The sequence below is a fragment of the Rhineura floridana genome, chromosome 1, assembly GCF_030035675.1.
Source record: "Rhineura floridana isolate rRhiFlo1 chromosome 1, rRhiFlo1.hap2, whole genome shotgun sequence".
NCBI classification, from domain to species: Eukaryota; Metazoa; Chordata; class Lepidosauria; order Squamata; family Rhineuridae; genus Rhineura; species Rhineura floridana.
The window spans coordinates 102,240,918-102,263,389 of record NC_084480.1 but is presented as its reverse complement, the minus strand read 5'-3'; the positions used below and the strand labels follow the sequence as shown (position 1 = coordinate 102,263,389).

Genomic DNA, 22,472 nt, shown 5'->3' with positions numbered 1-22,472 from the left:
AGATTCTCAGCCACTTTCTTAATTGCCATTTTAAAAGAAAAATATAGGAAAACCACTTCTTATTTCAGCAACAATTGGGTTAATACTCCAAACTTGGTGACATCACAGTATAAACAGAGCAGACAGCCTTATCTCTCCATGCTTAAGTAAACAAAATGTAGTTCCCAGGATCGAAACAATTAATGGCGGTCGTCAGGAAACAGATTCGTCAAAATAAAATAGACCAAAAAGAGAGTAGTCTCAGACAATATAATATTCTTCAAAATAAAAATCTGGAATAGAAATCCCTCTTCTGTGTATATCTTTAGAATGCAAATCCAGGACAGCTTTTTGCAACAAAAACAGAGATAAGCTATTAATTAGTGAGTAGCAGAGAGAAGTTATGGCTCCCCAGTGAGATGTCAAAAACCGATCAATCTGGCAAATCTCTTTTAAACAGCAACAATTTAAGTCAAGTAAAAGAAAAATATAGAAAGAAGGGTGCTTGCCTGTTAGTGCGTTCTCTCTTAGAAGATAAGATGAACGTTCGCTTTATCAGATAGAGCTTGTTGTTGAAAATCCGTCCCACCTTCGTCGGCTGGACCTCGTCCCATAAATTAATGAGATCTGGTCGTCCCAACAAAAATAGGCTTTGAGGTTAATCTCTTCGTTTCTCCCTACCCGGGAGAAGTTTAATCAGTCAAAAAAAAAAAATCTGACTGATATATCTGAATAAGCTTCTTTTGAGGCAGGAGCCCGTCTCAAAAGCAGGCACAGGCTAAGTCACCCTTCCCGGAAGACCCAACTGCTGCATTTTGCACCAGCTGCAGCTCCCAGACCAACCTCAAGGGTAGCCCCAGAGAAAGCACATTATAGTAATTCAGCCTGGAGGTTATCAGTGTATGGACAACAGTGGTCAGGCTATCACGGGCCAGAAATGGTGGCAGCTGTCTTACCAGCCAAAGCTGGTAAAAGGCACTCCTAGCCACTGAGGTTACCTGGGCCTCTAGCGACAAAGATGTGTCCAAGAGCACCCCTAGACTATGGACCTACTCTTTCAGAGGGAGTACGACCCCAGCCAAAGCAGGCAACTGACCCATTATCTGAACTTGGGTACCACCAACCCACACCATCTCCATCTTGCTAGGACTCAGACTCAGTTTATTGGCCCTCATCCAGCCCACCAACAAGTCCAGCCACTTGTCCAGGACTTGCACGGCCTCTCCTGATTCAGATGTTACAGAGAAATAGAGCTGGGTATCATCAGTGTACTGCTGACACCTTGCCCCAAATCTCCTGATGACTGCTCCCAAGGGCTTCATATAGATGTTAAACAGCATGGGGGACAAGATGGTACCCTGCAGCACCACACAGCACAACTGGGGCCAAAATACAATCACCCAATGCTATTATCTGAAAATAACCCTGGATATAGGATTGGAGCCACTATAAAAAGGTGCCTCCAGTACCCATCTCACCAAGTTGGCCCAAAAGGATACCATGATCAATGGTATCAAATGCTGCCAAGAGACCAAGTAAGAATAACAGGGTAGCACTCTCCCTGTTCTCCTGATAAAGGTCATCCATTAGGGGGACCAAGGTCAATTCAGTCCCATAACCACGCCTGAATCCAGATTGCAATGGGTCAAGATAATCTGTTTCATCCAATAATACTTGAAATTGCTGCACCACAACCATCTCAATTACCTTCCCTAAAAAGGGGATATTTACGACCAGGTGGTAGTTGTTACAAACCAATGGGTCCAGGGTGGGCTTTTTCAGGAGTGGTCAAATCACCACCTCTTTCAGGGTGGTTGGAATCATTCCCTCCCGCAACAACATGTTGATCACACCCTGGATCCACTTGGTCATACCCTCTCGGCAAGCTTTAATAAGCCAAGAGTGGCAGCGGTGAAGAGGACACGACACGTTGCTGGCTGCATCATCGCAAGCATCTTCTCCACATCAGGCCGAATCAACTGAAATCGATCCCAAGAAGTTGCAGCAGTTGCACTGGACACCTCACTGGGGACTACAGTAGATGTACATGGGGCATCAAGATTGCTACAGAGGCAAGCAACTTTACCCTCAAAGTGCCTTGCAAACAATTTACAGTGGGCCTCTGAAGGGTCTAAAACTGGATTTCTCAGAGTTGATGTCAACCAACCCCTGAGAATACAGAAAAGCTCCACTGGATGGCTACTTGAGAATGCGATGGAGGCAGAGAAGTGGGCCTTCTTCGCTGCCCTCACCACCACACAGTAGGCACAGTTATGATGTTTTACATGTGCCTGATCAGTCTCACAGCATGTCTTTTGCCACTTGCTCTCTAGCTGTCGTCCAGCCTATTTCATTGTCGTTAGTTCACTGGTGTACCAAGGTGCAAACCAGGCTCCACAGTGCCAGAGAGACATCTCAGGGGCAACTGTGTTAAGATCCCGATGCACCTCGCTGTTCCACAGCATGACAAGGGCTTCAACAGGGTCACCTGCTCTATCTACTGGGAACTCCTCCAGGGCATTCAGGAATCCAATGGATTCCACTAGTCTCTGGGGGCAGACCATCTAAATCTGTCCACCACCTCTGCAGGGGAGGATCGGAGCCATAAGTCTAAACTTCACCAGGAAGTGATCTGACCATGACAATGAGGTGACATTCACCTCCCATCTCCAGAACACCCCTTTCTCTAACTGGAGCAAAAACCAAATCGAGGGTGTGCTCTGCCCTATGTGTCAGACTGGTGACAACCTGAGACAGCTCCATGGTCGTCATGGAGGCCATGACGTCCTGAGCTGGACACCGCAGGTAGCCTCAGCATGGACACTGAAATCACACAGAATTATCCTTCTGGGCTCTTCCAATACCACAGAGATGCCCTCCACAAGCTTGTTCAGAGAAGCTGTTGGGCAGCAGGGTGGACGGTACACCAGCAGCAACTCTAGTTTACTGTCTCCTTGGCCCGACACCAGGTACAGGCCCTCACAGCCAGCTCCAAGACTGGTGACAGAGATGGAGGTTCTGTAGACCACAGCAACTCCTCCCTCTGTCCCTGAAGCCTGTGCTGGTGTTGCACCGACTATCCAGGTGGGCAAAGCTGGATCAGATTAACTCCTCCCAGCTCACCCACCCAGATCTTGGTAATACACAGCAAACTGGCACACTCATCCATGATCAAATTATCAATGTGCAGTCTTATTGTGTACTGATCTGGCAACAGCACACACAGGCCAGTGGGCACAGCAAATGGCAATATAGTCCTCTACAACATTTAGTAAGAGCACATTGGTAAGAAAGTTCCACATTTCTAGTTTTGCTGATGGATTATGCTAATTAAATAATTGCAACAACAACAGAGCAATTTATTCCTGGATCATTTGTACCATTAAAATAAAAGTAAAATTCTAAATCTTGCCCTTATATCTTAGCAAATATCACATCAGTTATCTCCAGTGTTTACATCCTCATTAGCAACATAAGGAGAGGCTTGCTGACCAAAGGCCCATCTAGTCCAGCATTCTGTTTCCACAGTGACCAACTAGATGCCAATGGCAAGCAGGACATGAGCATAACAGCATTCTCCCCACACCTCCAGGTCCCCCACATGACTGGAATTTAGAGGTATACCAACATTCAGTGCTCAACATTCTGCACATAAAGCTGGTCATTTTCATTTATGCAAATACTGAAAATAATCAGGAACTAATAATGAAATAATTATAATTAATCAGAGAAACACAAAAGCAAATCTGCCAAAGAAAGCAATCCTACAGTGGTGGAGGGACAGAGGGAAAGTCTATGGCAGAGGAACCACCACTTTCCAAAATTAACCCAACTTTGCTTGTGTTGGCCAGTGCAGAAGATCTGGGGGAGCTTTTATCCTTTCCCTCCCTCTGTTATTTTTAACAATTTCCCCTCCCATTGGTTTCACTGGGAAGGAAAATAGCTATGTCAGCTCCAGGGCTGATGTATGTCTCATTTGTATGTGTGTGTGTTTCAGTGAGTGAGTGGGTGGCAGGGCAATGGGAGGGCCTTGGATCCTGTGGATACAAAGCTTCCCCTGACACCCCCCCACCTTTAGGTCAATATTCCCATAGTGCTGGAGGTAGATCTTTCTGCTGCTGGTGTCGCTGGAGCTGCACCACCTTCTCGCTGTGAAGAGGGAGGTCCACAGTATCCAACGATCCCTCTAATCCCTAAAATAACAATTCTTTAGTTTCACAAAGGTAACATTTCTCATAGTTAGTCTCTGATTATTTTTCACTTACTTGATAATACTTTCTGGGATATTTACATATTCCATTGGAATTAGTTCACTGAGCTCTGCCAAAGTGCTGACATAATTTATTTTACTGCTGAATTTTGAGCTGAAAACACAAAAGTACCATTAATTTATTAAGCCATATACATTCACAAATATGCAAGATACTGAGGGTCATGATGATTTTTCATGTTCAGTAACAAATAGCTGAATCAACCACTTTTAAGCTTCACGTGTAAACTTACTATTGGATAATCTTCAATATATGCTTAGGGTTTATACAAGAGCTTCACATACATTAGCAATCTACCCATGAACTTGCAAGGTGGGTTGACATTACTACTTCCATATGGCAGAAGGGAAGGATGAGGTTAAAAGGTAATGATTCACCTAAGGCTGCCTACTAAACTCACTGCTGAAGTAAAGTTTGGATAGGGACTCCTTAGCCCACAGCTCACACTTTGCACCAATCAGCTCTCATACAGTCACAGTTTATATTTAATTTCACTAGGAGGTCTTCTGAAGAAATAATTCGATGGCTTCCCTCGTGACACCTTTCTTGTCCCTCTCCCCAAAGCAAAAGCAGCTCTTCACAGAAGGGCTTCTGATCATGCACAAGCTCAGAACGTTTGAGAATTTGGAACTATTACCTTATGAAAGGCCGTGTCAGTGCTAGAATTGTTCTAATAAACCAAGAGGGGTGAACAATGATGAAAGATTTCAAGTTCTTCCTTAACCTGCATTTGAAAAGAAACATATTTAAGCCTTCAAAATGAGATATATTGCCTAAGAAATATGTTGGTCATGTGATGGTCATGTGCATCTTCTGCCATAGTCAGGATCCATGTACTTTTGACATGCCACCAAAAATATATTTTCCCTAGTATCTGGTGTTGTGTGTGAAACTGACTCCTGCATATATTAGTACAACAAGGGAGAAATAGGGACATGGGTTTAAAATAATAGGTAGGCCAAGCAAGACAATAGATAGAAAGCAAGCAGGGATGTACACACCGCCTGTCAATCATCTGGTAACATCTTTTCATCCACCCCAGTCCTGGCATCTTTCTCCTTGGTGTTGCTCCATTCAAGTAAACAATCATATAGTCTTCAGCAACCATGAGTTCCAAAGTACTTATTACATATCTGGACAGAAAAAGAGAAGGAACGAGTGAGGGGGATGTATAATGTTTTCAAAACCTGTTCTTTGCTCTTTAAACCAAAATGATATAATCTTATGGTATAAGCAACATCTAAAGTTTTCAGAAATTTAACCAGTAATCCATTGGGGTCCAGTAGTATATGTCCAGCACTGCTCGTCCGTGAAGCCACAGTCACCATTTTTAAGAGGGGCAGCATCGCATGTCACACACAATACATGCGCACGACGTGCTGCGTGGAGGGGCGGAGTGACAAGAGGCTATTTAAGCCCGCGCCGCCCCTCCTTCCTTCTCTTTGCCTTCGAGACACCCACCCCGCCCACCCTCTTTTATTGGTGTGATCATGGTCGCTTCAGGGCTGAGTAGGGATTTTTATCTTGCCCACCCTAGTTGGCAGGCAGGTTTTTTGCCTGCTCCACACTATGAGAGGAAGAGGGAATCGGGTTAGGGGGAGTCACGATTAATAGGTGAATTTGGCTAATTTGGCTAATCTGATAAGCTAAAAGGAATACCCCGAACGGGGACCAGTTGAGTTTTGGATGCGGTAATGTGCGGGAAGGGAATTAGGTAAAGATCAGCTAGGTGGCCCCCTTAGGCACCTTTGGAGGTGACTGGTAGTTCTGGAGGCCTGTCTCTCAGGGTTTTACAGCCCGAGAGCAGGACATGGGCTGCTTTTGGGGCCAACGTACCTCATCCACCCGAGGGTTGTGTGGCCCCGGGGGGGGGTGATGCGGGAAGGCCCCCCTACTCACCTATAAGGTGTGGCCAGGGCAAGGGGTAAGCAAAAAGGGGGCTTGCCCTTTGCCCCAGCAGGGGCTGGTCACCCAAGAGCTGTGGGGCAAGCTGCTTGCCTAAGGTTTAGTCCTGCACCTAGGTTTACCCTCTGCAGGTCGCTTTAATGGGTTTGTTATATTTTAATAAAGTGGCCCTTTGTTTCAACCATAACTGCTGTTGTCTATGCTTTATTTCACCCATCGGCCACAAATACCCATCCAACCACATGCTAAGTAACCACATACATGTTACAGGTCAAAACTGGCACTCATTTTGGAGTGTGGGATATTTAACCAAGAGGGCCATGCTAATTTTATTCTTCAGAGCAGGGGAAGCTGGAATACACAGCAGAGAAATGTAAGTGTCTACACCTGCTTCCATTCTCAGGGAAGCTAGGAAGCAACTATAGAAATCCTAGGACACAACGTGTGGCAAGGCTAGAGTCTGAAAATGCAATCAGAAGACTTGCCCCATGCTTCATCCACAATACGAGACTGAAGAATGTAGGTTAGTTTATAATTTCAGTATCAGTAGGTTAAAGGGAACTCAAGGAAACAGAGCATGACTGAATTCATATTTAATAGTGGTGACCTGGGAGTCACTTTCCCATGGCTCCTTCCATGTGGCCATTTGAATGAGTGGGGCAGAAGTACATTGAGAAATATCAGAAACACCATTTCCAGTTTAGCTAGCATGATTCTTCTGATATGATTCTGCTCATTCCATATGGTTCTTCCCTTCCTACATTACCCAAGCAGCATAGGAAAAGGCCACAGAGCAGCAGCCCCCATGCCAATACATGGGATTAAGTTCCAAGGTTGGTCTTCTTCAATTCTTGCTTTAAACTGCTGAACATGTACAAGAGACTACTGAAACAAAATTGTGTGTGCTCTGAGTCTGTTCATGTTCAAAATGACTGGGACATCAGTTTGTGTGACAGCTGGGCACACTTGAGAATCCTGTGAGCTCCTGTTTCCCAGTTAATGAGTACAGTACACAAGAAAGGCTCATTGTGAATATATCTGGGGCACAGACTTTGACAAGCCACCACCAAACGTTTTCCAGTGTTTTATGGTGTGCTAAAAACTGAATCCTGCATCGATTGGATGCATATGATCAAAGGTTGGAAGATGGTATTCACTAGTGTTATGTGTGAGCTGCCATGTAGCAAAATATATGAATGGTTCTTCAAATGTCCACTTAGTCCAGTATTATTAGTGAATCAAAAGAGAAGGATTATCTTTATGGGTCTTGGTCTGTCCCCTTTGGGTGATATCAGCCTGAAATAGCATAGACACATAATAAACCCTAATTCTGTTTTTCTTTCTATGTACAACCCACATACCTGCTTCACTGAGAAACAGAGTGAATGTCAAAGAAATATATACTCCTGAGGCAATCGGATCACTTTTAGACTCCCAACTTATCTATCATGACACAGTTACAGGTATTAGACTTGACCACATTGTTCACCCCCATCACTCACAGGAAAAGGTTTTCCATGACATAGTTGTAATCCGGTCGGCTGCTGTCTGGTAGAAAACACGCAGCAAACACAATGATAGCATTTAGACCATCACCATAGTATCCTGTGGAACAAACAAAAATGCATTTGTGTCTCACAAAAGATTGTTAATGTCACAAACTCAAGAACCTGGCAGGCCTCACAGCTGAATATATATGTGTACACACACACATACACACACACATTCTGACAGCAGAAAGGGCATGAGATCAGGTCTTAGATACCCTAATTGTCACAGCTCATTATCATGCCATCCTGGGCTTCTTTGGGAGGAAGGGCAGAAGATACATTTAATCATTGTCTTCTTCATCTTCGTAGAGGGCAGGAAGAGCCACAATATACACTGCTCTTTGACAGTTCTATAGGGTTGCAAACAAACTTTTGTCTTAGATGTTCTTAATTTTTTTAAATGTTCTAAATATGAATTTATTTTAATAAAATAAAATAAATAAACCTTAGCTCAACATTTCATTTTCTTCAGAAGTGAATAAGGGCCATGATGAGCCTGTTCTGGGATTGGGCCCACCTGCCCACCCTTCTCCTCTGATCTGGGTTCACCTAGTGGCAATGGTGAGCAGTTGCAAGCACCCTGCCATTCAAAAGTTCCCACAGTGCCCCATTGTTGGAGACTACATTAGAGTGTGGTGGGTATCTCAAATGGCAGACAGACTGCAGCTACTTGCAACAAATCATGGTGCTGTTTCTCCCACTCTCCATCACTACTGATAAGTCTGCTGTAGGCAGTCCGCTGATATTACTGAGAAGCCCACCACAGGGCACTTTGCCAGGGGACCTCTCAAAAATCCCTGTGCAAAAATGTTACCTTGGCATTCAACCATAAAAAAGACTGACCAAAACCAGCAAATGCTTACTTCGTACTCAGGTGTTTCATAATATCCTCCCACCAGATATTTATTTATTTATTATTTGATTTATATCCCACCCTTCCTCCCAGCAGGAGCCCAGGGAGGCAAACAAAAGCACTAAAAACACTTTAAAACTTCATAAAAACAGACTCTAAAATATATTAAAACAAAACTTCTTTAAAAACATTTTTTAAAAGCTTTCAAGATATCTTTAAAAATAAAATAGGCCTGTTAAAAAGCGTAACAATTAAAACACTTAAGAGAGAAATTAGATTGGACAGTTCGGGGAAATGCTTACAGTAGTCTTCAAGAGCCAATGGAATGCCAATACTGCTGGGGCCTCTCGTATTTCAGCAAGGAGGCCATTTCATAAGATTGGGGCCAGTGGCGTCACTAGGGTTGGTGTCACCCGGTGCGGTAACTCATGGTGTCACCCCCATGGACCTCCTAAGGTATGCTAGCATTCTTCAAGTACTTGAAAGGTGGGCTGGGATCTCTTCTCGATCGTCCCAGAGTGCAGGATACAGAATAATGGGCTCAAGTTGCAGGAAACCAGACTCCAACTGAACGTCAGGGTCATGCCCATATTGGGTCAGAATATTATTTCACAAAACTTTTCATTCCAACATTACATTAATTTAAGGACTATTATTCAAAACAAAACAGAACAAAACCCCAATCAGCTAATTGACAATGTTCCAAAACTTGTACTATGCCAATTTAATCATTTCTGAAATATGCCACAATCTTTTAAACTGGTCACGTATCAGTGGTGGTTTATTTTTACAGTCGATTTATAGTCTAATAAATTGTTCCACACCATCTCTTAAAAAAGAAATAAATCCTGGATAAAACCACTTCTTCTTCTACTGGTATAACAAAAAACATGTCCAGACAACAAAAATGTGTCCTCTTCCCCATCTACCTACCCCAGCCCATATTCTAATACTTATTTATTTATTTATTTATTTATTAAATTTATATACCGCCCGACTAGCGATAGCTCTCTGGGCGGTGAACATAAAATAGTATAAAAATACAATGAATAACAAAATAATATTAAAATACAATCAACAATACAATAAACATTATTAAAATTAGATCAATGTAACTTAAAATGCTTCAGAGAATAGGAAGGTTTTGACCTGGCGCCGGAAGGAAAGCAGAGTCGGCGCCAGGCGTACTTCCTCAGGGAGACTGTTCCATAGTTCGGGGGCCACCACTGAGAAGGCCCTAGATCTTGTCATCACCCTCCGGGCCTCCCTGTGAGTTGGAACCCGGAGGAGGGCCTTCGTAGCAGAACGTAGTGCACGGGCCGGTTCATATCGGAAGAGGCGTTCCGCAAGGTATCGTGGTCCCGCACCGTATAAGGCTTTATAGGTTAATACCAACACTTTGAATCTAGCCCGGAAACATATTGGCAACCAGTGCAAGCTGGCCAGAACAGGTGTTATATGCTTCGACCGCTTGGTCCTTGTCAGCAATCTGGCCGCCACATTTTGCACTAGTTGTAGCTTCCGAACTGTCTTCAAAGGTAGCCCTACGTAGAGCGCATTACAGTAATCCAAACGTGAGGTTACCAGAGCATGTACCACTGATGTAAGGTCCTCTTTACTCAAATAGGGACGTAGCTGGGCTACCAACCGAAGTTGGTAAAACGCATTCCTAACCACCGAGGCTACTTGAGCCTCAAGTGAGAGGGAAGAGTCTAAAAAGACTCCCAGACTACGAACCCGGTCCTTTAGGGGGAGTGTAACCCCGTCCAGGACAGGGTATATATCCACCATCCGATCAGAGAACCCGTCCACCAACAGCATCTCAGTCTTGTCTGGATTGAGCTTCAGTTTGTTAACTCTCATCCAGTCCATTGTCGAGGCCAGGCAATGGTTCAGCAAATTTAAAGCTGAATCCAATGCAACTGATGGAGTAACATTTGGAATATGCATGGGCAACCAATGTGAAAACTGGATATTCACATAACATCAGATGTTGAAAGAAGCAGCCCTTATAAGCGAAAGTCCTGTTGGTAGGGAGAAGGGACATTAACCCATATTTGAGTCCAGCTCTGAGAAGGGCCCTGAGGTACTCAAACACTTACTGTTTCACTCAACCAGTTGCCCCCATATAAGGCACAAACTTGGCCAGTGGAGATCCTATCTGCTTTCCTTTGAAAGCAACTTCACAACAACAGTTTGGACATTTGAGCTGGTACAGAATGTGGCAATTAGAATACTTTTAGGAGCTAGGTGTTTGGATCACATAACACCTGTTCTGCACCAGTTAGACTGACTGCTGATTTGCTTCTGTGTCCAATTCCAGATGCTATTAAATTTTAATTCCCAAATAATTTGGGACTAGGCTTATGTGATGGAATCACTTGCACCCATTTAAAGCTACCCTATCTGTGAGATTGAGAATGGAAGCCCTGCTCTCTGTTCCACTGGTGAGAGTTGTTAGACTGGCAAGTATTAGGGATAGGGGTTTTCCTGCAGTGGGCCTGCATCTCTTGAATACCCTCTCCAGGGAAATACTTATGATGCTTTAGGAACATAGGCATCTGTCTTATACTGAGTTTAGCCTGTTGGTCCATCTAAGCTCAGTATTGTCTACAATACTGACACTCCAGGGTCTCAAGCAGAGGTCTCTCCCAACCCTACCTGGAGATGATAGGGGCTGAACCTGGGACTTTTGACATGCAAAACAGATGCTCTGCCACTGAACTACAGCCTTTTGTTGACCATTCTGAGCACCTTAAAGACTTATTCTGGTGTGTATTGGGGTGGTTTTATGCTTGCGTAAATGCTTCTCCGCTGTTGCTGTTATTAACCAAGGGTGTAGTCATCCAGGGTGATGGTGGTTCTTAGATCCTTTACTTTTTTGGGAGCAGGGTCCCTACGTCTTCAGCATCCTGAGACAATCAGCATGAAAGGGGAGTGTGTTAGCCACCGAGAAGAGTCTTCTAGCAATCCTCCTCATCCTTTCCTGCTGATTGGAGCCAATCAGAGTGAAAGGAGGTGAGTCAGCCACCAAGAAGACTCTTCTCAGCAGCTAACACTATCCCCTTTCATGCTGATTGGCTCCTAGGGACATCTGTTGTTGTAGGAGAAGGCATTAACAAGGATCTCAGTCTCAGCCCAGCAGCAAAAAGGGTGTGTGTGAATGTGACCCTGCACTTCTGGATTTGCCACTGCACTACTGCTATTAACACGTTTTGATATTATTTTCATAATTGGAATCTTACTATACTGTTGTTTGGCTTAGGAAGTAATCTGCCTGAAAGACGGGATAAAACCCTATCAAACAAACAAAACCACTCTGGGAAAGTGTCTCCCTCAAGCCTGGCTCCTGTGCCCCTGGAATAGCTCTGCGTTCATCATCTGGGCACTGAAGCTAATTGCACCTGCCCTTCTTCCTATCCCACCTAAAACAAACTTGGGCATAGAAAATTCTCGCGATTGATTAGCACTGGGCATAGTAAACCCCTCACTCCTGTCCCACAGCCAGAGCTTCCTAAGCAGCGCAACAGCAGGGCTGGAATGGAGGCAAAGGATTCAATGCCGCTATCTCCGAAAAGGGCAGGGATCCCGATTCCGGCTCAGAGAGAGACAGTGCCCAACTGATGAGAGGGGAGACCCTGGCGGATATCCCCACATCCCAGAAAGGCCGAGGATACCCAAAGCACGCAGCTGCCGCTGGGATCCAAGGCTGCCCCTCCTGGTTCAGGAGTCCGGAGTGGCTCACTCTGACAGACACACCTGAAATCTCCTGCTGAGCACGCGCAGCCAGCCAGCCCCGTCCATGCCCCAGGGAGGGCACGTGCCGGAGGGGCACCCAGCCGGAGAAGCAGACCTGGCTGGGAATGCTGGCGCGCCTCCCTTGCCCCGCTGACGCTGCTCCTGGTGTTGCTTGCCCGCCTGCCTGCCTCTGAGGAGGAGTTGGCTGCTCCGACGCTGACCCAGGGGGGGCGCTTCTCGGCTCCTTTGCCGGCCAATGGCGCCCTGCCCCACGACGGTGCGGCTCTGGGTGTCACCCCCCTCTTGGTGTCACCCAACCCCCTGCACCCCCGTAGTGACGCCTCTGATTGGGGCCACCAGTTAGCCATGTTATCACAAGCTGATAATCATTCTGCAGCAGGCCAATAATCATTCTGTAGCAGAAACTTTCCAGCTTTGCCACAGTGAGCCTTCTTCATAGGGGAAGGGATAAATTAACCTGTCTACACCTTTCTAAAACTCACTAGTCCAGAAAATTGTAATAAGGAACAAATATTCTAAATTCTTTGAGATATAAAGAATTTCACAAAAATAAATAAAATAAATATATTAAAATAAAATATTATATGAACACATATGGATTATATTAACAAATAATGCTGATTTTTTGAAAAAAATCTTGTAAAGCTGTAAGAAGTCTCTTGCTTATGTAAAGGAGAAAATCCTGAGGGACTCACAATGCAAGCGCTGTCATAGGTCCTTACTTCTAATTGGCTCTGAGCCTGACATAGCCCGTGCACTTTGGCAGATGTGTCTCTACAATTACACAGGCCCCCTTTTAATAGTTCCACTTTGTGATCCCACACAAAGCCAAATACTTAGGTGCAAAGTAACATTTCTTTAGGCATGTATAACAGAAAGCGATTCAAAAGATCCACTGGAATAAATTTTTCATGCTATCTGTTATGGTAATTAGTTCAGTGCTAAAATCAAAACTTCCAGATTCTCAAGCTTGCCTGGAAGATGAAGATCTTCCCTATAATAAATAGACATGTGGGAACCAGTTATGGCTACTCAGTGGTGTTCTGCTGCACATGCTCAAGAATACTCTGGTATTTGCTCAATTTCTTCCAGGACTGAACTCTAGCTGAACCCTGGAAAGTATCCCCAGGGCTGGGGTTTGATGAACACCGACAGTTCTGCCCAATTCCTCCCTTAGTCCCTATGTCTGCTCTCCTCACCCACCGACAGTGGGCTCCTACAGGGAGGAAGGGTGAGATATAAATCTAATAAATATATAAATAAATAATAAATACAATAAAGCAAAACAGATTCATGCTTGGAAGAAGAAAAAGGAGGGTGGTGAAAGGAGCCAAAGGGGGAGTGTATGCCAGCATCTCCATGTTGTGACGTAATGATCCTATTGCTGGAAGGAGGACAGTATGGCTGTACCCTCAATCCATTTACCCTGTGGCCTATTAAAGTCAGAGGAACTGCTCTAGAATAAATGGATTGTGTCCAATATCCTTTTCACTGTTTATAAATGAAAAGTTAGTTCCTTTCTTTTCTTTTTTTGAGGAGGGTGTCCAGTCAGGACACAGCACAAAACTACTTAAAATTTAAAAGGTAGTCAGGATTTTGGAGTAAAGTTGACAACTTTGGCTAGCAGACAAAAAGAAATAACTTGAGCACAAGGTTAAGTAAGACAATTGTTCCTGCAATATTTAAACCCTAGGAATGCACTAAGAACACTGTGTAGTTTTTCCCTCCCTTAAACCTTTCCTTTCCTTTGTAACTATGCATGCTGGGCCTGGAAAATTGAGGGTTTTAGGCACAAAATAAAAGTAAGCAATGAATCATGCAATGGCATATTTCATAGGGTAAACAGATTGCTGCTATGCTATGGAATGGACCTTTTGATATCCAAGGAATTCACTGGGCAGGCAGAACCAGGGCAGTTTCTTTCCTTAATGGACACTTATTCTGACTTTGGTTCTTATGCCATAAGAATATTTACAAAAAGAGTATTTTTCAAATTTTTATTGTTCCCTACCATTCTAACAATAAATATAAAGTGATCTTACCTCCATGAGAAATGACCTTTTTATAAGATTCAATAGCTTTCATATCAATCCTCTGTTCCTGTTCTCCAATAACAACTGTTCTCCATAATCTGTTGTCTTCTCGCTCTTCCTCTGCAGTATATTCTGGGATTGATTCAGATTCCTCCTGGGGAGCTTCCTTAATGGCTGGCTGCTCTTCTTAGGGCACAGGGGTGGGGTGGGGTGGGGTGGGGAAAGAGAGAGAATAAGGCAGAAAGTTATCACTGCCATGTGAAGAAACCTCAGCAAATATGCTTTCAGTTATGAGATTACCTGGTGGGAACATCATTTTGAAATCCGTTCTGCCATGAATTTAAATTACACTGTTTTCATCTCTCTTGACTGAATTAAGAATATAGACATGTAATTTTAAAAGACTAGTAACCAGATCTACGCTCCCCTTTTACTATATGACTTTACTGTAATGCAAGGGTGGGGAAACTTTTTCAGCCCAAGGGCCACATTCCACTTCTAAGCAATTTTCCAAGGGCCACATAATAAGAGTGGGCAGGGCCAAAAGTAAAAATGGGCAGAGCAATCAATGCCAGTTTTATTTTCATAGAGTAGGCTAGTATCTATACACACACACACAAGCTATCTTCCATCCAGACAAGCAACAGGCATTATTTGAGTTCAACGGCCCATTCCAGCCAGGCAGAAACACTTGGGTTGCAAAGCAGGCACAGTGAGTGGCTGCGGAGAGTTCGGAGGGCTGTATTTAGCCCCTGAACCTGAGGTTCCACACCCCTGCTATAGCTGTTTACATTTGTAACATAGAGGAACTACTGAACTGCAAGTTATGTAGGCAGACCATCCTAGCACAAGGGTGCATGACTAAATGTCCTCCAGGCACTTTTCACCAAACACTGTTATGGCCCATAATGTTTTTAACTATTAGGGTAGATATCTGTTCTCCATATAACACCACTATGTAAACACTGAATCAGGCTCCTGCCATTGCAAGGGAGTGAACAACTTTTTAAAAAATGAAATATATTATTATAGTACATACTATAGTGTATGTAGGAGACAATTTTGATGGAAAAGATTTGAGACTGACAATGAATCCCTGCAAAGCACAATCCATTGCTTGCTAAAAAATAAATCCCAAGACAACTTAAAGAACAGCATAACCGCAATTTCAGGACTGTGTACGGGGTCTCTACAGGAACACTTTACAACACTATTAAATAGAAAAAGCAAGCGAAGCCACGTACTAAAACAAAACAGGAAGAAAGGATTGTCAGAGAAACCAACATCTGGATTCAGACTAACAGCAGCTGAGCAACAAAACAAGCTGCTTAGGGAGATTGTAGCATCTTCCTTTCTAGAGATTTTCTCAAGAAAACTAAAGAGTCATGATGTTTGTTTGAGGGTATTTGACATCCCCCTAACAGTCTCCATTCTCTGCTTCCATCTTCATATACTTTAGGAAAGGGCTACTATTAAGTTCATCCTCAAGCTGGTTAAGCATATTATTATTTGGGTCAACACCACTTAGACTTTGACAGATCAGATGCAATGTCAAAAACAGGAGAGCTGAAAACTTCCACTTAACTTTATCTGGCATGTAGTGAGACATCAGCTGGACTGAAAATGGCCCTGCTGTGTTGGTCTGGATATGAATGTTTATTACATCATATTACAACGCCTGAACAGTTGTGGAGAGATAAATATGACACTTGTTGCTCGCTACCTGTGTGCTCCTTTGAACAGAAGCTACTTCAGCACACAAAATGGCCTCCCTCTGGACCAGTTGTTGGGCTTGATTTTTGCTCCCTCCCCATTCTTGCCATGCATATAAAAATAACTTGGAGCTTTTTCTTGCTGATTTAATGAAAAAACTAATTGCAGACTATAGAGATCCAAATATATAATGTTTATAATTTGGATTACTAGTGCATGACTTGTACTAAATAACAAAGATAGATATAAATAACTTCATGCCTAAAATAAAGTATTGTTTGGTTTGTGGTTGGGTATGCCAGATGTTACTAGGTCCAACCTTTGACAGTAGCTGCAGGCTAGGGTTGCCAGGTTCATGGCCGGAGACTGATCCTGTATCTTTAGGAGAAGAGGTTGCTAGGCCCGGCCTCCAAGAGGTCTTCTGTATCTTTAAAAGTTGTGCAGGGGGAAGGGAGAATTCCACCTTGTGGTTTTTCCCATTACAGTGTTGCAAGAACACCTGCACTTGGCTGACTTTCCCTTCTCCTAAAGATACAGGATCAGTCTCAGGCCATGAACCTGGCAACCTTACTGCAGACCCATGCATTTGTAGGGGGGGGCATATGGCACAAAACAGAGCGATCCTTACTAAACATGGACACTTGTCTAGCTAGTTATACTTATTGTGCTGCTCCCAGAAAATGAGACACAAAATAGATATTGTTGGGCCTACATATGGTAGAGGCTGGAAAGGAAGGGTATTCAGAATTCATGTAATGTTGCCAACATATGGCTCAAAGGAACCTCCAATGTTTATAATAATCTTTAGCTTGTAAATATTCAGTCCTAAATACATTTCAAAGCAAAACTATACATGCAGCAACATCATGTGGTACACCTCTTGGTAGATGGATTGGTACCGCTTCATGTCGCAGGTGGGGGAATTGTGTGGAATGATTTTTCATCTAAGAATTCAGCATACACATAGAAAACTAGCATGTTAGGGAGAAGACTCATTAGAACAGAGTTCTTCAACCTTGGGTTGCAGATGTTGATGGACTACAACTTCCATAATCTCTGACAACTGACCATGCTGTCTGGGGATGATGGGAGTTGTCATCCAACAACATTTGGGGACCCAAGGTTGAATAATTGTGACCCAGAATGCTTTTCCCTACCCTGCTAGCTTTACTCAAGATAATATTTTTAGGAGGATTCAAATGCACACACATACCCTGCACCTGCATTCTAAAGTGATACTGTCCAGCAAGATCTGTATCACCTGATTCTGCTGCACTGGCAAATTGGCTTAAGTAGAATTTGCTTCTTCTCTCACACAAATGATGTTAAGACTTGCTAGTGGTTTGCTGCAGAGTAAAACTACATGTTATACCTTCATTGTGTTATCTTCAGAACCTGGCCAACATTTCCTCTTGGAAAGTGGGGTGGGACTACTGGCCCCTCCCCCACCAGATTTCCCCTAGTACAGGTTCCAGACCTAGGCTTCCATTGCACAAATGCCCTCACAGAAGTGACGGCCAAGCTCTAAAGACACACAGTAGCCTTTCAGAGGCAGAAAATGTAGGCCCAGACCAGAAGATGAAAACCCCAATGGCCTCTCCCCCCGCAGCTATGCATCTTCACAATTTTCTATACTGTAGGTTTGAGGTAGCCATATGTTGATCTGGGTTCATACACATACACATCTGGGTTACTGAGGATACTATCTTCTTGTCATGTCTTCTACTTGCACTTAGTAAAAAAGCTGGTTCAAACAACTCCATCTGACTACTTCCAATTTGCTTGCATTGTGTAATCAGATCACTTTAAAAATAAGCTAAGTTAATTCACCCAGTAGGTCCTGTAGTGCCTCAATCCACAATAGTCTGACCGCAAACTCTTTTTAGACCTTTCTTTAGAACCTACAATAGCTGATTAGCTGCCTGTATCTGGCTTTCTCTAATCTGAAGCATATTCACTACTGGTGGTTATTCTGATCCAGGTCACTACCAGTATCCTTCAGACCCTGCCCAGAACATTTGGAAAATAATGGAGACCACCTGCTAACTAAAAAGGATTCCACAGTACTTTCGCCATGTTCTCAAGGCTGCTGAGATACTTGGAATCATGGAGCATGCAATATGTGAGCAAAGCCTAAATGGGTCTTATTATTCTAAATCTACATACAATAGCTTTGTTCTGTTAGTACTTCAATAGCTGTTTGCAAATGACAATTGTTTGTATGCATCCCAAATATATTGGTGTCTTCATACTGTCTGTAGTTTGCAGGAGGGATTCAAGTGCATACCAGAACGTTAGGTTTGTGCATTTAAAGTGAATTAAAGCACTCTGTCGGAACAAATCCACTTAACCCTCTCTCCCTGGCATTTTGTGTTTGGGAAGTGATAGGGAAATGTATTGAAACCAGGGGATGGGCAAATGATTGACAGGAAGGTGAGTAAACACTGCACAGCCAAATCAGAATGAATGCAGAATGAATGTTCATTGTCATATAACTGCCCCATAACAAATCAGAAAGAATGCTCAATAAAGACTAGACATAGTCTAACCACTGCATAAGTTTTGCGAAAGCAAATCAGGATGAATGCTGAATAAAGGAGTTGTTTGTAGGAGCCCACAATCTGCTATTTATCTGTAGTAAAATATATATTGAACACGCTACCAAATATTTGAGGAAACCCTCAATGTTACAATGAATACATTGCTGCCATCATTAGGATCATAGGATGTTTTCTTACACTAACTTAAGCCGTTAGTCCATCTAACTCAGGGGTGGCTAATCAATGACCTTCCAGATGTTGTCCTAGAATCCTCAGCAAGCATGGCCAGAGATTATGGGAGCTGTTGTAGTCCAACAACCAATGGCCACAGGTTAACCACACTTGAGCTAGCTCAATACAACCCTGACTGGCAGTGGCTCTTCGCAATTTCAGCCTGGAGTTCTTTCTGTTCCTCATGAGGATCCCAAATACTGAACTTGAGACTTGCATACAAACGTGTTTGCTCTGCCACTAAGTGGCAACTCATCAGTCAGGTGATATAACACCGATCCATTCATCACTATGTTGAGTCTACCACAACAGGCTTTATTTACTCCAAAGATATAAGTTTTGAGGGCTTTACAGTGGACATGGCACTTAAAGAATGCCCACAGCAGTTCCAACTGATCCCTTAAAGCAAACAGTAGTTTGCAGAATGTTCAGGGCAGTGGCGGTGGCAATCTGTGCAAGACTTACATTGTATGTGCACCCAAAAGAATTTCAGCAGATGCAGCTTTTTTCACTCCTGTGTAACAAGTTTAATCTGGCAAAATGATTTTTCTTATACAACAATTAAAGGTAGAGATGCTCTCACCTGCTGTACTCAAAACTTCACCCAGTATCACACTCCTTCATTCCAAGGCTATAGATTCACTAATAGGCAAAAAACACTTGCAGTTTAACAACGTACCTATAGCCCACAGATTTCTATCAATCTTTAAAAAGCAGGGAAATTGGGCAACTATAGGGAATGTACCAGGGGAGCAAGAGACCTGTGTCAGGCTCCCTCCTGTGGTCACCGCCTTGTCATGGTCCCACCTCAGGGTCCTAGTCTCTTAACAGTTCTCTCACCGGCTCTAGCAAAGATATCTCAAGATCCCACTGCTAGGCAGCACCACCAGACACTCCCTGTAAACAATATGGCCTTGAGACTGTGCCTTCGTCTCCTCCTGGCTTATTGTTACATTGTGCACTTACCTTCTGGTCTGTGAAAGCCCAGCCAAGGATCAGGCGTTTTGGTAAACCAAGAAATATTTATTTATATACACAGGGAATAACAAGATTACTTAAAGGTTTAGTCAACAAGCATGTGGTTTCATAAGATGCGTTACTCTTTATGTTTCTTAGTCATCAATATCCTGCCTCACTACCCGCCTAATCCAATCCACCCAATAACCCTCTCCAAAACCAACCAACCCTCCAAAACCCTCAGAACGTACCAACAGAACCCCCTCTCAATTGTCATCCTCTCATTTATACCTTCAGACACTCAAACACTCAGCCAATCATCATACAACACTTCAACATTCCAACCCATGTACTCTCCCCTCTCAGTCAGTCTACTTACCATATTTACAGTATTATATATATACAGGGACATCAAAACCTGACCTCCTCTCTGAGATATTGTACTGCCCTACAGATTTGTAAAAATGCAAGCACAATTTGGGTTGGTCTTTCACAGTCCAATCCACTTCCTGTGTAGCTTGAAAGAATTTGGTAACATGTGCCTCTGAGCATATGGTGAGTGGTGGCAACACCTGCAATCTCTTCTCCCTTCCCTCCTCCCCTCCCTCTTCTCCTACTCCCCTATGGTCAGTTTCACCTATTCTAAGCATGATTGCACAGGAGTAAATCCCATTGGACTCAATAAGCATGCAAATGATCAAACCTCCCCCTTCCCCTCTCCTCCCCCTTCCCCTCTCCTCCCCTTTTTTCCTTCCCCCCTCCTCCCTTCCTCCCTTCCTCCCATCCCCCTATCACCTCTTTCTCCTCTCCCCACTATACTCCAGCTCTCCCTTCCTCCCCCTGCAGTCAGTGTCACCTATCCTAAGCATGATTTCATGGGAGTAAATCCAGCTGAATTCAGTAAGCATGCAAATGGGAAGGAAACTCAAGGACATTGGGGCCCAGATAGTTTTTTCATCCATCCTTCCAGTACTTAGGAGTAGAAAGGGAAAGTAAAATACTCTGTGTGAATGAATGGCTACGAAGGTGGTGCCGATGTGAGAGATTTGGATTCTGGGACCACGGGCTATACTTCCTGGAAGATGGACTGCTAGCAAGTGATGGGTTGCATCTCACAAGGACTGGGAAGAATGTGTTTGGCCACAGCACGAAAAAGTTCATCAGGAAGACTTTAAACTGAATCCTAAGGGGGAGGGAGACGTAAACTTGGTGGTAACGACTGATGAAGTCTTGTGCACAGTAATGGGAACAGAGAGATCGGCTCTAATAGGGCCCAGTAACAGTCCTCAGAAAAAAGTAGTAAGGAAGCCAAGCCATGAATCACATGGTCTTCGATGTCTGTATACTAATGTGCAGAGCATGGGAAACAAACAGGACGAACTTGAACTCTTAATACAGGAGGGCAATTATGACTTGATAGGTATAACTGAAACTTGGTGGGATGATTCCTACAACTGGAATACAGCAATTGAAGGATATAACTTGTTCAAAAAGAACAGAAGGAATAAAAAGGGAGGTGGAGTCGCGCTATATGTTAGAAATATATATCTCTGCACAGAAATACAGGAAGATGAGCATGGTAGCTCCACCGAGAGTATCTGGATTAAAAATAATGGGGCAAGTAATAAAAAGAATGTGGTGCTTGGAGTCTACTACCGACCACCCAATCAAGGAGAAGACGAGAATGTAACTTTTGAAAAGCAAACTGCCAATGTTTCGAGGAGTCATAATGTAGTAGTAATGGGGGACTTCAATTATCCCAATATCTGTTGGGAGACAAATTCTGCCAAACGCGGCCCCTCCAAGAAATTTCTGACTTGTGTTGGAGATAACGTTCTCCTACAGAAAGTGGAGGAAGCAACCAGTGGATCAGCTATCCTGTACTTGATTCTAACCAATAGAGATGATTTGGTGGATGAAGTGGCAGTTAGGGAACTCTGGGGGAAAGTGACCACACCATACTTGAATTCTTGATTTTAACAGAAGCAAAAACTGAGAGTAACCATATGCGCACCCTGGACATCAGGAAAGCTGATTTCAATAAACTCAGAACAATTGTAAGTATGGTTCTATGGCAAGCCACCCTAATGAGAAAAGGAGTCCAAGATGAGTGGGAGTTTCTAAAAAAGGAAATTCTAAAAGCACAATGGCAAGCAATTCCAACAAGGAAAAAAAGGGGGGAAACAGCAGAAGAAGCCAATGTGGCTTCACACAAAGCTTAGAGATGACCTGAAAACAAAAAAAGACACATACAGGAAGTGGAAAGAAGGCCAGGCCACAAAGGAAGAATACAGGCAGGTATCATCGAACTGCAGGGATGGTGTCAGGAAGGCTAAAGCTGAGAATGAGCTGAGGTTAGCGAGGGATGCTAAAAGCAACAAAAAAGCTTTCTTCAGGTACATCCATAGTAAAAGACAGAGAAAAGAAATGGTGGCACAGCTACTCAATGAGGAAGGCAAAATGATAACAGATGACAAAGAAAAGGCAGAAGTCCTCAATTCCTACTTTGGCTCAGTCTTCTCACAAAAAAGGGTCTATGACCCTCCCGGGAAACATGAAGTGGAAGGGGCAGGATTGGAGCTTGAGCTTGACAGACAAATGGTCAAGGAATACCTAATCACTTTGAATGAGTTCAAATTGGCAGGGCCCGATAAACTGCATCCTAGAGTATTGAAGGAACT

The 22,472-nt window shown here is 43.6% G+C and overlaps 2 protein-coding genes across 10 annotated transcripts in view; one reads left to right on the top strand and one right to left on the bottom strand.

Moving 5' to 3' along the window:
* PRUNE2 (prune homolog 2 with BCH domain) overlaps positions 1-22,472 on the bottom strand; it is a 197,047-nt gene that overhangs the window by 15,164 nt on the left and 159,411 nt on the right. For 3 of the 4 annotated variants that reach the window (XM_061627567.1, XM_061627595.1, XM_061627585.1), the window contains exons 12-16: positions 14,360-14,536; positions 7,658-7,760; positions 5,252-5,383; positions 4,888-4,974; positions 4,245-4,343 (exon numbers count right to left, since the gene is read on the bottom strand). In XM_061627567.1, the coding sequence (XP_061483551.1) occupies positions 4,245-4,343; positions 4,888-4,974; positions 5,252-5,383; positions 7,658-7,760; positions 14,360-14,536 (598 nt within the window). The remainder of the gene's footprint in view (positions 1-4,244; positions 4,344-4,887; positions 4,975-5,251; positions 5,384-7,657; positions 7,761-14,359; positions 14,537-22,472) is intronic. The other variant, XM_061627575.1, reaches the window with a different exon arrangement.
* LOC133385153 (uncharacterized) overlaps positions 1-22,472 on the top strand; it is an 86,798-nt gene that overhangs the window by 7,365 nt on the left and 56,961 nt on the right. The window lies entirely within an intron of this gene.